At 43.5% G+C, this 18,232-nt stretch overlaps 1 protein-coding gene and 1 non-coding gene across 4 annotated transcripts in view; both read right to left on the bottom strand.

Annotated features, from left to right (window-relative positions):
• Positions 1 to 1,129: 1,129 nt before the first annotated feature.
• On the bottom strand, positions 1,130 to 1,201 carry Trnap-ugg (transfer RNA proline (anticodon UGG)). The gene has a single exon. It is a non-coding gene; the product is annotated as a tRNA-Pro (tRNA).
• A 6,072-nt stretch (positions 1,202 to 7,273) lies between these two features.
• The window catches only part of LOC119442082 (PH domain-containing protein DDB_G0287875-like), a 58,748-nt gene continuing 47,789 nt past the window's right edge, over positions 7,274 to 18,232 (bottom strand). For 2 of the 3 annotated variants that reach the window (XM_049661868.1, XM_049661869.1), the window contains exon 8: positions 7,274 to 8,435. In XM_049661868.1, coding sequence (XP_049517825.1) covers positions 8,195 to 8,435 — 241 coding nt within the window. In that variant the 3' untranslated portion in view covers positions 7,274 to 8,194. The remainder of the gene's footprint in view (positions 8,436 to 18,232) is intronic. The other variant, XM_049661871.1, reaches the window with a different exon arrangement.

Below are 18,232 nucleotides of genomic sequence, written 5' to 3'. Positions count from 1 at the left end.
CTTAATCTACGGCCCGTTTCATTTATTTGTTTCAATCGCCTGCTTAGAAGAAGCAAAGAAAATTCTACAGAGGCACCGGGGCGTGGGCCGACAGTTTCTATCACGAGCGCAGTGGATTTTAAAGTTTCGACAGTGGCTGTAACCACCTCTTCGTACTTGTTCGTCATCATAATGGTGCTGATTCCACCAGTCTCCTTTTCAGTTCCCCTGTCTTTTCACATTAGGACAGGATAGAGATTGCATATATGTTTTAATTAGAGGTGGGCTGATATCAATGTCTTTTTTCGAATATGAACAGTAAGTATCGAATATCGAATCGAATAGTCAAGCCCAGACGCAAATATTCACAGCAGGGCTATTTATTTCAGCATAGTGAGGTGCCGCTCCTGTACTGACTAGTGTGAAAAAGGCAGCTATCAGGGACAAATATGATCAGTTTTAAACACAATATCATCAATTGCCATTAGAAAAAATGTAAGAATAGCCTCTCAATGACATTACAGTCGGCCGGTTGCAAACAAACTCTACGTAATTAAATGGCTGTTGTATGGCTAGGTTGCCAAAAATGCTAAATAAATGATTGCCGAAAAAAAAAAGATCGCAGGTTGCGGAAAAATAAAAATAACCGAAGGACTTCTCTGCCTTAGATATGTAGACACATGTAAAACGGTCCGTTGCGATGAAAACATCACTGTTTATAGCGTAAAAGATAACTGCTACACAGCTAGACAGCCGAAAACACTAAATGACAGAGTGCAAGGAAAAGTTCACATGTTGTCATGTAGGCTTCTGCCGCGACCGAAAACAATGCTTGTATTACCCATTTTGTTACTGCATTGCTTCGAAAACTATTGTCGTTGCCAAACCTAGAGAATACTTTGTTTAGCAGATGGAGAATGGTAACTATAGGCTTAAACAGTCAGTTGTTGCGAAATATTTGGTTATAGTTTTGAATATACCAGGCAGTTCATTTTCGAATACAAATACTTTACACTAAGTATTCGTATTCGCAACTTACTCTGCCTTCGCGACTTATCTGCCTTTTGTTCAGTAAGGTTATTTATCCCTCACTATAGTGAAATTAATTTGAGGCACCGCTAGTAAACACCAAACAACGCGGCAAAAGAAAGGGCCCGTCCGGGATTTGAACCCGGGACCTCTCGCACCCAAAGCGAGAATCATACCCCTAGACCAACGGGCCGATGTGAAATACGCTTTGGAAGCGCTCTTTAAGAAAAAAACCGGCTGCCGTTAGAAGGCAGAGAAATCCGGTTTCGAGAGTCTTTATACTTTTGCTATCGCCGAGTTAAGAGCGGTGCGGCGAGACACCCGTCTTTGTATTCATTAAACACATTGGTTCGCTCGTCTAAATGCACGGAGCGTATAGCGTAATGTACTATATGTTATCACCCAGAATTGATATTCGAACAGCGGCGCGCGTGGCTTTTTGCTACAATGAACGCCACCTAACGACGGCTTTTGAAACACGTACCCGTTCTGTGAGCGCACGAAAACCTAGGTCTCAAAGATACGTGCTATGCCGTCGCTCAGGTGACCAGTAGTGGTAGCTGGAGATGGCGATGTCGTGCTATAGAGTCGCATTTTACGTGCGATACTATAAATAATTTCGCTGATAAAGCCGCAGTTCTTCATATATAGGGAGAGACCATGAGTTATTTACTTAAGTTTCGTCGGTGGCTTTTCTCAGTGCCGTATGTTTGATTGTTATTACGATTGAGTTTCGTTCATTCAGTCATGCGCCAGCAGTTATAGTGTGATGACAGGACAATAAAGAACTGCTAGCAAATGTCTCGCGTTAGTGCTACACATTTAAAGCCACCACGGAAGACGAACGGCCACACCACAGGCGATGAGCACTTTCTGATGAGCACTCGCTAGCATGAACCACCTCAGCTGTAATGCCGATAGGCCCAGAGGGTAAAAATAAATGAAATAAATGTAATGCGCACTCGCAGACTTGAATACTCGCTGAAACATGTAGTGTTTTTTTTTTTTTTTGCCCCACATAATTTTTTAAAATCGTTTGTGGGCAGATAGCGTAATTGTAGTGCTTGAGACGGATTACTCGAAGCGGCGGACATTACTCGCACGAGTAATCGAAACGCATAATCAAACTGATTAGCAGAAATTCACTAAATAACTTCGTCATTAATTACTTAACGGCACATATTACAATTTACGAATTGTCGCCGATGAGTTTGCAAGGCACGTGCAGTTGAAAGGAATTTAAGGTTGGCACGGGGTCTATGAGAGATATGCGCCGTGAAACATACGATAAGAATGAGCTACTGTACCCACTTTCTTTTATTGCGATAGCAATTATATGGACACTTCAACCAGATTTCTGCCGTCGGCGTCGCTGTCGCCGCGCGCCGTATTCCCCCGCGCGCTATCACGGAGAGCGAACGCACGGCGGATAGCAAACGCGACCGTCGCGCGAAAGGCCGGGGGGGGGGGGGGGGTATGGGAGGGAGGTAGGCGGGGCGACGCTGTGCTGTGGCACGAAATGCGTATCTTGCAACCGGGCGCAAGGGGAACTGGCCACTCAATCTCCCACGCGAAAGCAAGAAAGCGGGAAGGCAGCGCGGGAGGGAGGGGGGGGGCAGCTTCTACTCTGCCAACAACTATGTTTGTACTTTGCCCGGCTGTGGCGGTCACCCGCACCGTCTCTTACCTCCACACGGCTATGACCTTAGTATGCGCTGTGCATTCGCCGCTGAGTTTCCGTTGAAGCGATAGACCACACGAACCTTCGCCCACTGCGGCGGCTGCGCTTGCTGCCAGCGTTTTGACAGTCGTTGTCTGCGGTCATTCAGTGTGATCTATTCATGTTTGCTTGTGCACGCTGACACCACGCTTGTTAATTCAGTTAGTAAGCAAATGTGTCCAAGTTTATGCAACCGATAAAACTACTATCCCTACTCCGAATAGCTTCAATGTATAAAGCAGCATTTTGGTAAAAAGTAAGTGGAACAACAGTGCACTTTTACGGCGAGTTTGATGGCGCATATCTCCAAACTGGTGTCATCCTGGAAATTCATTCCAAGTGGATGCGCCTGAAAAGCTCACCGGCTACAATCCGTAAATTGCAATATGTCGTAAAGTAATTAACTAAGAAGTTAATTAGTTAATTTTTGTTAATTTGTTGAATATGTGTTGCGATTTCTCGTGCTACTAATGTCCGTCTCATTGAATAACCAAGCTCATTGATAAGGATTGTGCTACCTGCCAGAGGCGATTTCTAAAAATTCCGTAAAACTTAAAAATGAACACCCTGTATATATAAAAGACGCAAGTTTGTCGTTTATTTTCAATGGTTGTAATGAATCTTGTTCCGTCAAAAGAAATAATAACATTGGAAGGGCAGTCTAACCCCGACGACGCACCGACTGACCCACTGAATTTATACTGAAACGCTACAATATTACAGACAAAGCAGGAGGCATTTCCTCCCACCACGCCATTCCCTTAAGCGAGATGATGCCTTCGCGTGGCGACAACTACACCCTGATTCATTCCCCTCTCTCTTTTAGCCTTCGGCTCTTCCACCCCGCACAATATTCCTCACACTGTCCCTAGTGTGGAGCAAAGCCCAGAGTATATCACTGCACCTGGGAATGCCCACACCCTCCGGGCTACCGAACACCACCTAGAACACGTTTCTAGGTTATGTTAGGTTGAGTTACTATACAGTAACTCAACTGTGTAGTTACTGTATACTAACTCTAGTGTTGTGCCAACACAAGAATTAGTTCTGAGTGCTACCACTTTGAATGCTATCGCGTTCCACTCTTAAAGGCGAAGCTTAAGCGTCCTCCAAGATAAAAAAAAAAAGAATCGCACGTGGCAGATGCCACAGGCGATATTTAACTACTCGAGGAGGCGTGCATTACTTGCACGAGAAATAGAAATGCATAAGCGATTAATTAACAAACACGCATTAATTAGTTTTCTCACTAATTACTTTACGGCACATATTCCAATTTACTAATCAAATTGTAGCCGGGGAGTTCAAAATGCGGATCGACTCGGAACGAATTCTCAGGATGACACCATGCAGTTTCGAGATATTCCTTCCCAATGTGTGCAATGAAATACAGTGGCGTTCCAGTTACTTTTGTGCTTCAATATGTAAACGGCGTTTTGATAAAAGAGCAAGTGGAACGAAACTGCACTTTATCGCAAGGTTGATGGCGTATATCTCAAAAATGGTGTAATCCAAACTATTTTTAAGTGGATATGCCTTGTGGTCTCACCAGCTACAATTTGTCAATTGCTATATGTGCATTATGGTAATTTGTTAAAAACATAATTAACAAACTTTTTATTAATTAGTCGATTATGCTTTTCTTTTTATCGTGCAAGTAATATCCACCTCAGCGTGAAGAGCAGTTCAAATACTACAATTGTGCTCTTTGCAGCCACATGCGATTTTTAAATATTGTTCTCCACAGAAGCTACGATTATATGGAAGGATTGATCGTATTATGCCCATGCTAACCTGAAGACGCGTGGCAGTACTTCATAGAGGGTGAAGCCACAAGGCTTGCAGCCGCCAGCCGGACTGAAAAACGCGCTCGCTCGGCGCGTGCACCAGTCCGGCCGCGGAAGTCAACGCTAACTTCGCGATTGCGGGAGAGGTGGCGCCACCGACCTGAACGAATCTATGGGCCCTGTAAAGCGTGCTCTGCCTCGGTAATTATTTGCGCAGCGGTAAAGTTAGACCGTTGTATCAATGGCTAAATAACTGAAGTTAGATTTGCAATTATGTTAGACTTAGCCTTCAAAAAATTTTTTCGAGGAAGCACTCATTCCATATCCATTCCATATCCTAGTATTCAGATGACGGCACGATCTCCAATTTCGATGTGGGAAAATCGGACGCACAGAAAGTTTCCACGACGTTGCCTTATGAACGTTAGTCTACTTTGCCTCAGTGATATCTTGCATTGCAGCAAAGTCTGTAACGAAGTGGTGATTGCAATAGACTTTCTAGAAAAGTGCCAACCGGGCTTTTCAGCGGCGCACACTTTCTTGCCTACGTACGCTATATTTTACGGAAATGAATGCTCGAAATTAAGAGCAATCCAGTAACCACACATAAAGATCATGTCATTTTAGTGATGTGCAGTCCGCCATATTTTTGGCATCGGTCACTGGTAACTGTGAAAAATGAAGTTTAGCGCTTTGGTAAGGGGTCCATTGCGCTAGCTATCAAATGTAGTTCTGCAAGACACTCATTCCAGTGCACCCTAGTAGTGACATGTCAGCATTTTAAAGCTATCCAGAATTATGGCAATATTTATTTTGATAACATTAGCTCCCGGCATTCTGCTGTGCCTCAGTAATCGCTTGCCATGCAGTGAAGTTGAAGCACTTAATAAAATGCTAGGGGTGCGCGAAATTCGAAATTTCGAATACGAATCGAATAGTCGCTGCTATTCATATTCGAGAATTCGCTATTTGAAGTGTCGAATATTCGTTTATTTCGCATATATAAGAGAAAGAAACACTTATTAGAGTCTTGAGGGAGCCAGAACGATGAATGCGAAGACTGTTTCCAACGATTCCGCTGCAGGATAGGCTGGGAAGCTAAGGATGTTGCGCAGGAGCATCACTTTCTGAGCAACCGCGCCGGGCAAGTAACTTCTGCTCAATAATTTTCATTTATCAAATAAGAATGACTCGCTTTTAGGAAGCCTATATAAACATTTGTTCCGATTTAATATTTCGCCAGTCAGTCTCATCATGCTTGCACCACTTTAAGAGAATGCGTGTTGCTGTAGCATTGTAATTTTGTTCAGCGAACACAACATTGTACGTGTATCTAGTAATTAACATGCATTTCTTTGTTTTATTACTGTCAATGCCGGGGTGCACCAGATAATTCAATTCAGTTGTTTATCATTTACAAGTGCCACAGTTATTCGGACGTCTAATCGTGGATGGTATTACATGCATGTGGTTAATGTATGGAAAGCATTATTATTAGTAGTAGTAGTAGCAGCATTGTTGTTTTACGAAATGGACTTCACGTAAAATTCGTATATGATGTTGGTTCACAAAAGAGAAAGTATTCGATTTTCGGTTCGACCTTATAGGGGTTCGTTTTCTCGCCTGATCCCAAATTAGATAGGGCAACGCAAGTAGCATGGAGACGCTTACAAACATTATCCTTTCCAAATCCTTATGTATTATCAAAGATAGATCCTACGACGTACAATCCGCAATGCAAATTCTGTCCCCATACGGCCACGCTATACCACATGGTCTGGGCGTGCCAAGCGAATCCGAAAGTATCCTCCAAGCATAATTTGACGATAGTCGAGTTGGAGGCGACCCTGTCCAGCTCGGACCCAGATCAGCAACAAGCCCTGGTCAACCGAGCCCGGACGGCGGCAAAAGCCAATGGTCTTCCGAACTAGGAAGTCCGACCACAAAACTACCATTAATTTTTCACTAATAAATCTTTTATTCTCTCTATAATATTCTCATCTACTCTATACGGAAATTATTTTTTCGAGAACCTCTACAAAATACGTTTAATACGTAGGTTAACATTTGTTGTTGAAACACGCAATATAATTCCAACGTAACACAGATTTCAAATGGGACCTAATGATGATTGTTAGTCACCGCTTCAAAGTATGCTTTGTTTCGCTGTAATGTGCCCTGCAGTGGAATATATATATATATATATATATATATATGATGCGTGCTCCGAGGCTGGAGACCGAGCACATGACGCTCTGACCTGGAAAAACGTGTGCAAAGCGATAACTATGTCATGCTAAGACGGTTGTTCACATGTCGCTTTTCAATGACGCACTCGTCGACCCAGAGTTTTATCGTCGACCCAGAGTATATATGCACGGGGTGCAGCATGGAATCCGATTAGAGAGTTCATATGTACGCTTTGCTATGAACACTCAAGGCCAATTGAGCTCCGTATGCTAGCTGTCCCACACTGAACAACAGACGGCACAATTGGCGTTGGCGGTATGCTCAAACCAATTTTGTCCCGCTAACAATTAAATTCCGCTCAACATTTTTGTCAAAACTCACATCCTCAACCAGGAAAGCACACCGACTGCAAATCTGCGAATTTAGGTAGAAGGTTGACCGAGATAATTTCCGGAAGCGCATTAAACAAGTTCGGTTGAGGCGCATAACGTTGCTCAAAACGCTGCTTCCAAAGAAAAATATCGTACACACATTCACAGGACCCAGGGCGATGTTGCAAATTAGCGCGAGAGTCTCCGATCAGTGCTCGGTGCAACTTGGATTCATGCAGAATACTTTTATTTTGGCGGTATCTCGGGCATTCGTTCCTCTTACTGTGTCGAAGCATCAACTATACGTTGGTCTACACCAAGTAAAGGACGCTACATGCATACACACAGTGTCGTTGCGTTACAGCGTTAACTGGCATTTACACAGGTACAAATGCATGTCATCTACAATGCGCTGATGAGCTGTATCACATGGTGAACAACGCGAGAGAGTCGAGTGAGTTCCTATGGCCGTGACATGCTAGCTGCAAGTGTGGAATCCCCTTTCTATTGAGGCTGTCCACCACTTAAGGTCAGGATAAACCACCAGCCTAGCTTGGTCACACCTGCCATTCAAACAGCCACCGCAGTCGATGCTCGGCCACTCCTAAGCGCAGCAGTGTGCGAATAAGGCGATTCCCATCACATCATTAAGCCGATCACATGACGCTGTGGCATCAGCCCCTGAATGGCACGATGTACAAAAAGCGATGCGCCGCGCTGCTTGACAGGTACTTAGACTAACCCACAATTAACGATCCAGGTGGCACGATTACCCAGCCAACTCGAGCCACCATGACCTTGACGAGGTTAACCATGATGGATGCGCTCATAAACAGCAGAGCGGCTGGCTCGCTGAGCTCCAATACTTAAGTTTTTCCATGCTCAGCAGAAACGCGGTATAGTCCCCACATCTAAGCCGAAGCTTTAGGTAGAGCACGCACTAGCTAAACGCACGTTAACGCAAGTTTAGCACCAGCGCTATAGGAAGCTACAGGAAGAGAAGGTGCTCAGTTGCTGGGGCCAAACGCGCGGTGATGAGACTGCCCATGGTGAAATAAAAAGACCCGTCCATAGGCGGTGATCGCAGCGCGCGCGCGCGCGTCTCTGAGGCCGAGGCGCTATCTGTAGACGGCGGCTTTGCGAGGCTTGGCCGTCGTCCTGTTTTTGGCGTCAGACGAGACGCTCAGCTCGTCGAGCGCCTTCTTGAGCAGGATGCTGAACTGGTGGAGGTCGCCCTCCTCGGCCCGGTTCTCTTTCAGTTCGTCCGGGTACTCGACGGTCCATTTTTTCGTCGACCTGCGGGGGACGAAGCCCGACCAAGGCGTGCCAAACTTTGTCAGCAGATACTGAAGGATGAGTCTGCGCAGCGTCGACACAGCGAGTTACCAAACCTATACATGCCAAAACAGCGCAAGAAATGAAAACGCGAAGACTGCTAGGTCGCGCACAGGGCTGCGCGTATTTGCTGCCTGAACTACGTACACGCATGCCGTTTCTCACGATGTTTTGCCAACGCACGAACCTGCGCCAGCCAACACAGGTTCAGACGTTTGCGGTGTCAGCGAACGAACGAGCTAATTTGTATTGTGTGGTTTAAAGTGCCGAAACAGCACGGTTCACGTGTTGCGAGGTACGCCGTATAGTGGAGAGTTAATTACGCCGATCAATTGCGACGTTCAACCATTTATACGCGGTATACACTGAGCTTTTGTATTCCGCCGCCATTGGAATGCGGCCGCCGCGGCCGGGATCACGTGGCATGCATGCTCTTAACATGCCTATCTACACAGTAAAAGTTTTTACACCCAAAAGGGTGTAAATAGGCTTGTCGCAGAGACGACACCCTAAGGGTATAAGTTAGCACCTATTTTACAAGGTGCCTTTTCGGCACACCCTAAAACAAGGGTGCCCATGTAAAGAAACTGTAGGGTGTTGTGAAAACACCCCAACCAAAGGGTAGCAGCTACACCCTTCATTTATTTTTCCTTATTTAACACCCACTGTGGAGGGTGCCAGATGAGTGTACAGCCCCTGTACCAGATGTCAAATAGCTTGAACTGAACTTTAAAGTGAAACACTTTATAGATGAATGAGACCTATGGTATATTGCTTACAGTTGCCTGAACTTAAATGTTTCTTTAAAGTTAAATTATAGCTAAACAATATATATGTATTATGCATGTGGAGATTTAAAATATTATTCCATGAGCCGTGCTTTGAAAAGTGCATGTTGTCTCATGCAGGAATTCAATATGCATCATGGTCTCAGTCATCGGAGATGTATCACTTTTTTTTTAAATCTGCTCAAGCTATGCAACTCAAACACAAGTTATACGTATCGTACACTTGCACTACACACACAAAAACATCACATTTAGCATTTCTTAGATCTCTGGCTAATATGTATTCTGCTTCACTCCATGGACATGCAAAAGAAGTCACTGCTGCACTTGTACACAAATGCAAAGCTTAACTAAATGGTGAAGCATATATATGAGACCTATATGTAACGATTTGAAAAGAAAATGTGAATGAACTTTATTGTATTTCATACAAGGAGCAATAAAATACAAACGTTATTTGTAAAGTATCACTGCAGTTAACAATATAGTTTGCAACTGATCACAGTAATTCACATGGATCACAGTATATCTGTGGTATAATATATGTGTATACTGAGTACAAGTGAGAGAGTACGAGTGAGTAAAAGCAGAGCAGCCATTTGCAAAAAAAAAACTGTGTGGTGGCCTTCACACAAAAAAATTATAGTACATTAACAGAGCTGACACCACATATATATCTGCTCTTTTCACCTAAGTACACAATAACATTTGTTCAACAGTAATATCACACAACTCTGTAAGGGTGTTTCTACAAACACATTGCTGATATGTAAAAACAGCCGTTCTGAAATAAAACAACGGTTAGTTTGGAGACAAGCAGTGTCGACCACGAGGTTATGGGTGATACATGGGAATTAGTTGCTATATAACAAAAGTAAAATACATTTTATTTCTAGTTTGAGTGGACTCATCGTAATCGGGAAATTGAAGCAAGCTCTCTGCACAACACATAGACTTTAGAATCTGGAAAAAATGCAATTACCCACACAACTGTAGCACGATGAACTTTGGCTATCACAGCACGCGAAACTGTACCCGAGGCTGCAGTGAGCACAAAGACGCGCCCTTCGAGGGGACGTTCTGCTCACATCACCCAACAGTGGGCAGCAATAGGGATTCGTGCAGTGCGCTGGTAGCCCGCTGCTGGGCGACGTGAGCAAAATGTTGCCTTGAGTTTCAGCAGCATCTCAGTTTCAGTTTCACGTGCTCAGACAGCCTAAATTCATCACGCCACAGTTCTGCGGGTAATTGTATTTTTCCAGATCCAAAAGTTCACATGCTCTTACAAAAATGGTTCTTGAATTTCTGATTACATCTTGATATGTTTTTGATGATGCATCAGAATGTTATCATAAACTCGACAGCTAATGACTTTTAGCATCAAGATGGCAGCAGCCACTCAGTAGACAATATACATCACAATTTCTACAGAGAAACCTATGCAGATTTGCAACTTATATGCGTGATGTATAAACACTACAGACATTTCACATCAAGTTGGCAGCAGTCACTCAGTAGAGAATACACATCACAATTTCTGCAGATAAACCTATGCAGATTTTCAGCTTATATGCCTGATGTATAATCACTAAAGACATTTATCATCAAGTTTACAGCAGCCACTCAGTAGAGAATATTCATTATGATTTTCATAAAGAAAAGTACACAGATTTCTGTAGCGTTTACTGATGTATAAATACAGCACAGATATTTGTTCTAACCCACATTCATGCAGTATTAAAAAAAATTACGAGAAACTTTCATAATTATCTTGATATACTGTAAATCAGTTTCAGATTTTCAATTCAAGTGCAACTGCCGCGATTTTTACAGCAAAGCTGTTAGCCTCTAGTTGGTTGGCATTTTCGTTTCCGCGTCCGTCAGCAAAAATGTTGGCCGATACCGGCAGCTGTGCGTGCAGGACCAAGAGCAGTGGATTGTACCCCCTGTAAGGCAGCATTAATTAAGGCTTCAAGCAGTCAGCTAAGTGAAGCGAATAGTGCATATATACATTCTTTGGAATCATGCATACAACATACAGAACAGCATACATACTATCGACCAAAAAAGTTTACGGACCAAGGGATCTGACAAAGAGCTGAATATCTCCGCAGCCTCAAAACGCAGCCTGGTATCCCCATTTCCGGCCTCTACGGGCATATGCGAACATTGTGATGTATGGTTTTACTGGCTACATTTAAAGGCTGCTCGGATATTTAGCATTTTCTGAGATCCCGTGGTCCGTAAACTTGTTTGGTCTATTGTATGTTTCGTATGTTGCTAACTGTGACCCTGACCTGGTAAAAAAATTGCCACAGGAGTTGTCCTGAAGAGTGAAGGTGTTCAATTTTGCGATAGATCAATTCTAGTGAGGTCCACATTCTCTAAACAAATTACTAATTATAGTATCTCAAGTGTACCTAAATGAAACACACAATATAAAAATTCACGTATTTTCAACATGTTTATTCAAAAAGGACACGTGTCATTGAAATCCTCAGCAAGTTTGCCACATACAGATACATGCAGCATGGATATCCACAATTTTACTATATATAAGAAACACAATTCCCGCAGCCATAATCAGCCACACTTAAGACTGCAATACAAAGTCAAAATTATACAAATGTAGAGCTCTTTGTATATGTGTGTACCGAAAAACAAAAATTTATTAATTACAGCAGTGGCTTCAGCAATACGCTGCTCATTAATAAATTATGGGAAACAATGAAAAAATATGAGAAGGCTTCAGGTTGATGTAATCCTCAACAGCCATATAACACAAAGTGACATGCTTGTGACATTTTAAAATTTTGCAGCACTATATAAATACAAAAAAAGCAAGTGCATCACTAAGCATATTTTGAATTAAGCTTCTAAACTATGTATATACGATGATATTCGCAGCACATTTGCTCTCCCAACACAGTGATAGACAATAATCACAGCTGAAACTTATCTAAAGCAGTGAAGTACATGAAGGGATCCACAAAACCAAAGCTCTGGGTACAGCACTTTTAGAAAATCTTAGAGTACATTTATCAGTTTTCATCCAAAAAAAGATCACTTTCAGTTTTATTTGGCGACATTTTATTCACATGAGAGTTTAGAAAATTTTCTGGTGAAAGTGTTTTGTTAAAGGCTACTGTGGTTTTTCAGTGTCTATTCACGTCACAATCACAATTCAGCCACTAACACCTTGCGAGGACTGCACTGTAAGCACTCACTGCTTGTTTATTAACACATTATGATGAGTGTGTTACGAGCACTTGTTTTTTTTTTTATTACATGAGGCACATGCACTCATGAACAAGGTGTCCAGACGTGTTAATGCAGGACAAGTTGACTCAAGGCAGGTATCAAAGCAAAACAGTGCCAGAAGTAAAGCAATGTTACATGTCCTCCCAGAACACATGATCACTTGCAGCTCATATGTTTTCTCAATCCAGCTACAGTAGACTTCTCAAAGTGTTAAATAATGAGCCATATCCCAAGTCAAAGCACACTGACCACGCTATCTTCAAGTCATATTGCTTGTCTTGCTGTGGTTGTGAAAGCAAGTGGAATAATGCCGAAACACGAGTGCAGATTTACTGAAGAGCTTGGAACAGAGTTTCCCTTCATCAAGAATAAATATGAACAAAATGCACACTGTGATAAACGTTGAGCAGACTTTTCTGTTGCTCACAGTGGCCACGTGGACATAACAAAACATGTCAGCTCTGTGAAACACAAGCAAAGTGTGTCCAGCTGGTACCTGTTGTGAGCCATTAACAAAAATCTTCAGGCGAGAACGTGCTGGTGAAAACGAGGTACAACTTCCTGCATCTGAGGCTGTCTTCGCATTTCATACAGTGCCACTAAACCGTTCACATCCTATGGACTGTCCTTCGAACCTTGTGCAGAAGCTTTTTAATATGGAGTTCATGTGCTCACTCAAAGGCTGAAGTGATTACTTACAATCACAAGGCAGTGAAAGTGTTTCTGATCACAGTGCACTACAACTCTTCTACAGAAGTGCAGACGAAGCTCCTGGAGGTAGGTAAACAGCCTACCAGGTAAAACTGATAATGGTGAGAGCATCTCAAGAAAACACTTGCAGTCAACATCGTAACCGAGTTAGCTGCTTTCAGTGCTGACAAAGCCAAATTTAGTGGTGTTGCTCCTAACAGGAAAAACATTGTTTTTGGTGGAAAGCGATGTGCATCACAAAATACTTGGGATTGGCTGCGCTGCACATTTAGAGCACAACACCACTCAAACTGCTGCTGAATATCTCCTTCTTGAAAAGCTGGTAATTGTGAAGATAAGATAATTTTTTTTTAATTTACAAAGTTATGATGCTGTTGTTCAAAGTGTTATGCAACTCCTGCATTGGAATACTAGCGACTTCTGGGCTACAACAAAACCAGGTGGCTGGCATTAATATCAGCCATTGATAGGGTTCTGAAGCTCTTTACCAACGTTACTAGACTAGCTTCAATTGTAAAACTCGGCGGCGTTGCGCGGAACCGCCACCCGCCCGCGCCTTCATGACGCTGCCGTCACACCCAGCTTCACTTCCCCACTAGCCGGCTATGCGAACTGGCCGAACGAAACACGCGGTGCAGCGTTGGTGTATTCTGTGGTTGGTTGTTGACGGCGGATTTCAGGAAGCATGTCATCGGCGAAACTGTAGCCTTCACCGCGTTTGTTAAGTATATTAGCAGACGATGCTGACGTGCTGCGTTCCTGACTGCAACAAGCTGCTATCGAACGATGTCGACAGTTCAGCGCGCCACTTCTTGTGTGCTTCCAGCAATGCGACACTTCGCGCGGCATTGAATAGAGCGATTCCTCGTACCAACTGGGAACTCTGCAAAATCCACGGTGTGTGATTTACACTTTTATGAGCAGGACATCTTAAAGTGTTTGTGCATATTATCAATGGACAGATAGTTGAGATGCCATGAGACAAGTGCACACTTGCCGAGGGTGCGGTGCTGAAAGTGTTCCCGAACCTTTCCTCGTATCCGTCAAACCAACCGGGAAAAAAAAAACGCAAACGAAGAGAGATGTTTGGTGACCTGTTCTGGGCCATCTTAGAAGAGCTGTCCGAGAATATGCTGAGTCGTGTTAGGTGCCACTTGCGCTTTCAGGAACTGAGTGCACGCATCAATAAATTTTTAACAGCGGAGCTGTTTAAGCTTCCCCGCATAGTGTTTGCAAAAACTCGCCTAGCGATGACGTCACTGCACACAGCTGCGCCTCGCATCACCTTGCGATAGCCAATCAATAGCTAATCGATCAATAAACAATAAATTCCGGAAAATGCTAGGGATGACTTGGTAGTGCTTAGTCTAGCCCAAATACGTGGCCAATACCTTGCGATAGCCAATCGATAATCGATCAATAATCAATAAATTCTGGAAAAGCATAACCCATATAAGGCCAACGTTAAGCAAGGAAAAGCAGTGAGAAAACGTGCCAAGCGGCTGTATGGGAAAAGTAAACTGCGTGAAAGATTTACGCGGCAGGAAGAAACACACGACACTTAAAAACACAGCTTCTGTGCTTCGTCGTATGCATTTCTTCCTATCGTGCAGTTTACCGTTCCTTCAGTATGAACCAACTAGCCCGATATATGTTATCGCTGTAGGTGGATACCGATTTCGCATGGTATCACTGCGAGCGTGAAACAGGCGCAAGCTGCCCGTCCGCACGAGCTCAAGGCTGCGGCGAGGCATCTGCAGTGGAGCGCGATGGAATGGAGCCGCCATCTGGCGGCTGCCCAAGGAGTGGTGACAGCATCGGTAAGCACACGGGCGGAGAGTTTTACAACTGAAGCTAGTCTAGTAACGTTGCTCTTTACAGCGTTGAAGTCATGTTTGATGTGAGCAGAGAAATTCCCTTCTTGGAAACCTATGCGCACAGCTTGGGCTATATATTCATAACAAGGCCCCATAGTTCAAGAGACCGTGCTAAATATTGGAGACACAATGACAGCCATGGAAGTCCACTGTGCTCTCAATCTGCTGCAAACTAACGCAGATGATCTACTTGAGCAGGCATTTATGCCATTAGGTGTGGGTTTCAAGACTACAAAACTAGAGGAACAGAAGTTAGAAGAGGAGTAATGCAAGACGTTGCAAGGAAACTTCAAGTGATGGTGCAACCAGTTTGACGAGACGAGCTACCTCTCATGGGCTTCTCTCAAGTCAGCGCCCCTTTGTGCTAATGTTCCCCCTAGTGCACTTCGGCATTAGCTCATTCATGTCACTTAACGAAAATGACTAGTTTGAAGTGGTTTGTCACATCTCACGTTACATTATAGCCAAAAAGCAGGAGGCATGAAAGTGAGAAGAAACTTATTGATGAATGCTGGATTGAATGGCTTGACCACTTCCACGAAAAATTATGTTTCTTGTGAAAACATCCCTTACTAAGTACCACATGTGCGTGGCAGATACAAGTACACCTGCAGAGAGTCTTCTCTCTGATGATCAAAATATGGACCACATAGAAGACACAGCTTGAGCTAGCGACACTGAAAGCAACGCTCACTCTAAAATTTAACATGCACATGTGCAGGAAGTACTTTACACACATTAGGAAAGGTGAAGACCTGTTAAAGAGGACACACTATAATGAGAAGCATTCGAAACACATGCTGTACATAAAATACACAAAACTTGGAATAAATGTTGAATCTCGCTTCTCTATGCGACCAATGCTGCCTTCGTGCTTTGGCATTCGATGAATCTGGTCACATTACTCATGTAACAATGTAAGAAATGCAATGTAATTTTATAATAGTACATAACAATAAAATATGATCTAATACAATGTAAAAATAATATTGTAAGCATTGTAATACAAACAATGAAAAAATGTGGTAGACCCTACAGCCTAATGACTAGATGAAGATATAAACACGGAACTAGGTACATGTAAATGGGTAATTGGAGATAGCAGGGAGAGGCCTTCGTCCTGCAGTGGACATAAATATAGGCTGATGATGATGATATGCATAGGATGCTACAAAGTAGAAAGATGCATATATACTTGATAGTTACATCCAATGCGTAATACAACTGTCACATAATATTGGCACAAGCCCTCACATAAGCCTTGTCAAGCGGATAATGTTTAATTCTGGTGCTGATCCCTGACACTTTACAACTATAACATGGACTAGTATACTTTCACACAGTCGGCGATGCTTTCTAATCCTGTGCTAACTTTATGATGTTCCCGTGCAAGGAAACTTTAATTAGTGTACAGTTTGCAAATAATTGACTAAGCTTTGCATGCACCATGTTGCCATAAAACAGACATTTTTTCGATTAAAGCAAATTATTGAAAACTAAATCCATTACACTGTTAATGGAGCTCACTAGTTTTCAACATTTACACTCAATTGTAATTAATGTTTACGAGGCATTCAGAAGTATACCATTAAAGGGGTTGTGAACCACCCCTCGGGCTTGGTGAAAAAACATAGTCCGCGGACAGTATACGCTGCTGTGAACATCCTGGCCAAGTGTCCAGTTGTGCGTGGCAAGTTGAACTTGTAAGCGGAGCGCGAAGTCACCCTTTCTCTGAAACGCTGTTTTTTCAACAGAAGCTACATTCCTTAGCCTTTTCCGGACACTATTTCATCACAAAGCGTCTGGAAAACGCAGCTGCTATTGCCCAATAGCTGGCATCAATCAAGAAGGCTTCTGCATCTGTTTGGAACAGTGCGCTTCTTCCTACTGTTACTGTGTATAGTTATTGACAAAGTTTATTAAACAGGCTGAAGCAAGCGAAAATCTGCTTTGAAATCTTGACAATTATTACCTACTTCCACAAGAAGCTGACTATAGTCTGCTCCCATTTGACCGCCCGCGTAAGAATTGAAATTAGCAGGACCCAGCCGCTAATTTTGACTAGCTTTGAATGCTCAACTAGCTTCAAACCACGGAAGACTTAAGGTCAGACCACACGCATGTTTTCTGGCACGCGCCCACTCCTGGTCGCTACTGGTTAGACGCCTTGGCAGCCTTATTGACAGCGGTTCAAAATGTGAAGTTGGATGCGACTAATATCCATCAGTCAAGCTGGTGAAGGACGCCAGCCCGCACCACATTAGTACGGTCAGACTGGAGCATTGAGCGCAAGCACGCACTCAAGCTCTGTGGTGCACAACGCAAACGCTCTACAGTTGCATGTAGCTGCGGTCTGCTATGTAGCATAGATACTGCGGCCAATGTTACTACTGGATGCGCCCGCCGCAATGAGTCCACACTGTGGCTCGCTGAGGACAACCGCGTTTGGCTTACATTTGGCGCATCGTAAGCACCAAGATTGGAAGTAGTGGCGTTTGCATTAACAACCAAAATCAAACTTGAACTGCGCACCGCGGCGACGTTCAGTAGGCGGAGTGTAGTGGGCACACACCCTCCGCCGTAGCCTTCGCAGTGAAAATCATGGAAGGAGTGGAAGCACCGCGAACGCTGTGTTTGATTGCCAATAACTTCGCTTCTGCTGAACACACTGGAGCACTTGCTTGGGCGAATTATTTCTGAAATAGCCTATTTTAACTTCAAATGCATTTCTACACTTTGCTAAAAAGTGGTTCAGGGCCCCTTTAAACAAACTTCATCCTAAATACAGAGGTGGGCATAAACACCTCTACCATATTAAAACATTGTGCACAAGGAGGGCTGCAAATTTTACAACAGCAAACTCTTCCATTTTTACACCCTTGCAACCTGTCCACAACAGCCTCTACGTGGCCTCAGCAAGAAACTTTTCGTTCACTTTACAAAGGAACAAATCCCTATCACAAACTAGTGCAAGGCATTTTTCTACTGAAACAAGTGGCACACGCTTGATTTCAGTAGTGCATTCAACCTTAACAAAGTGGTAAAGTTCCTCTTTGCAGAAGACTGCAAGCATGTTGTGCTGTGGGATGCACACCTGAACAGAAAGCACTACCTCCTTCAGGCATGCACACTGTTTATGCCCCTGTGAGCAGACCGCAATAATGTCCCGAAGGCGGCCAAAAAA

Source organism: Dermacentor silvarum, chromosome 2, assembly GCF_013339745.2.
Source record: "Dermacentor silvarum isolate Dsil-2018 chromosome 2, BIME_Dsil_1.4, whole genome shotgun sequence".
NCBI classification, from domain to species: Eukaryota; Metazoa; Arthropoda; class Arachnida; order Ixodida; family Ixodidae; genus Dermacentor; species Dermacentor silvarum.
The sequence above is the reverse complement of the archived record's forward strand: the minus strand, read 5'-3'. Positions and strand labels throughout refer to the sequence as shown.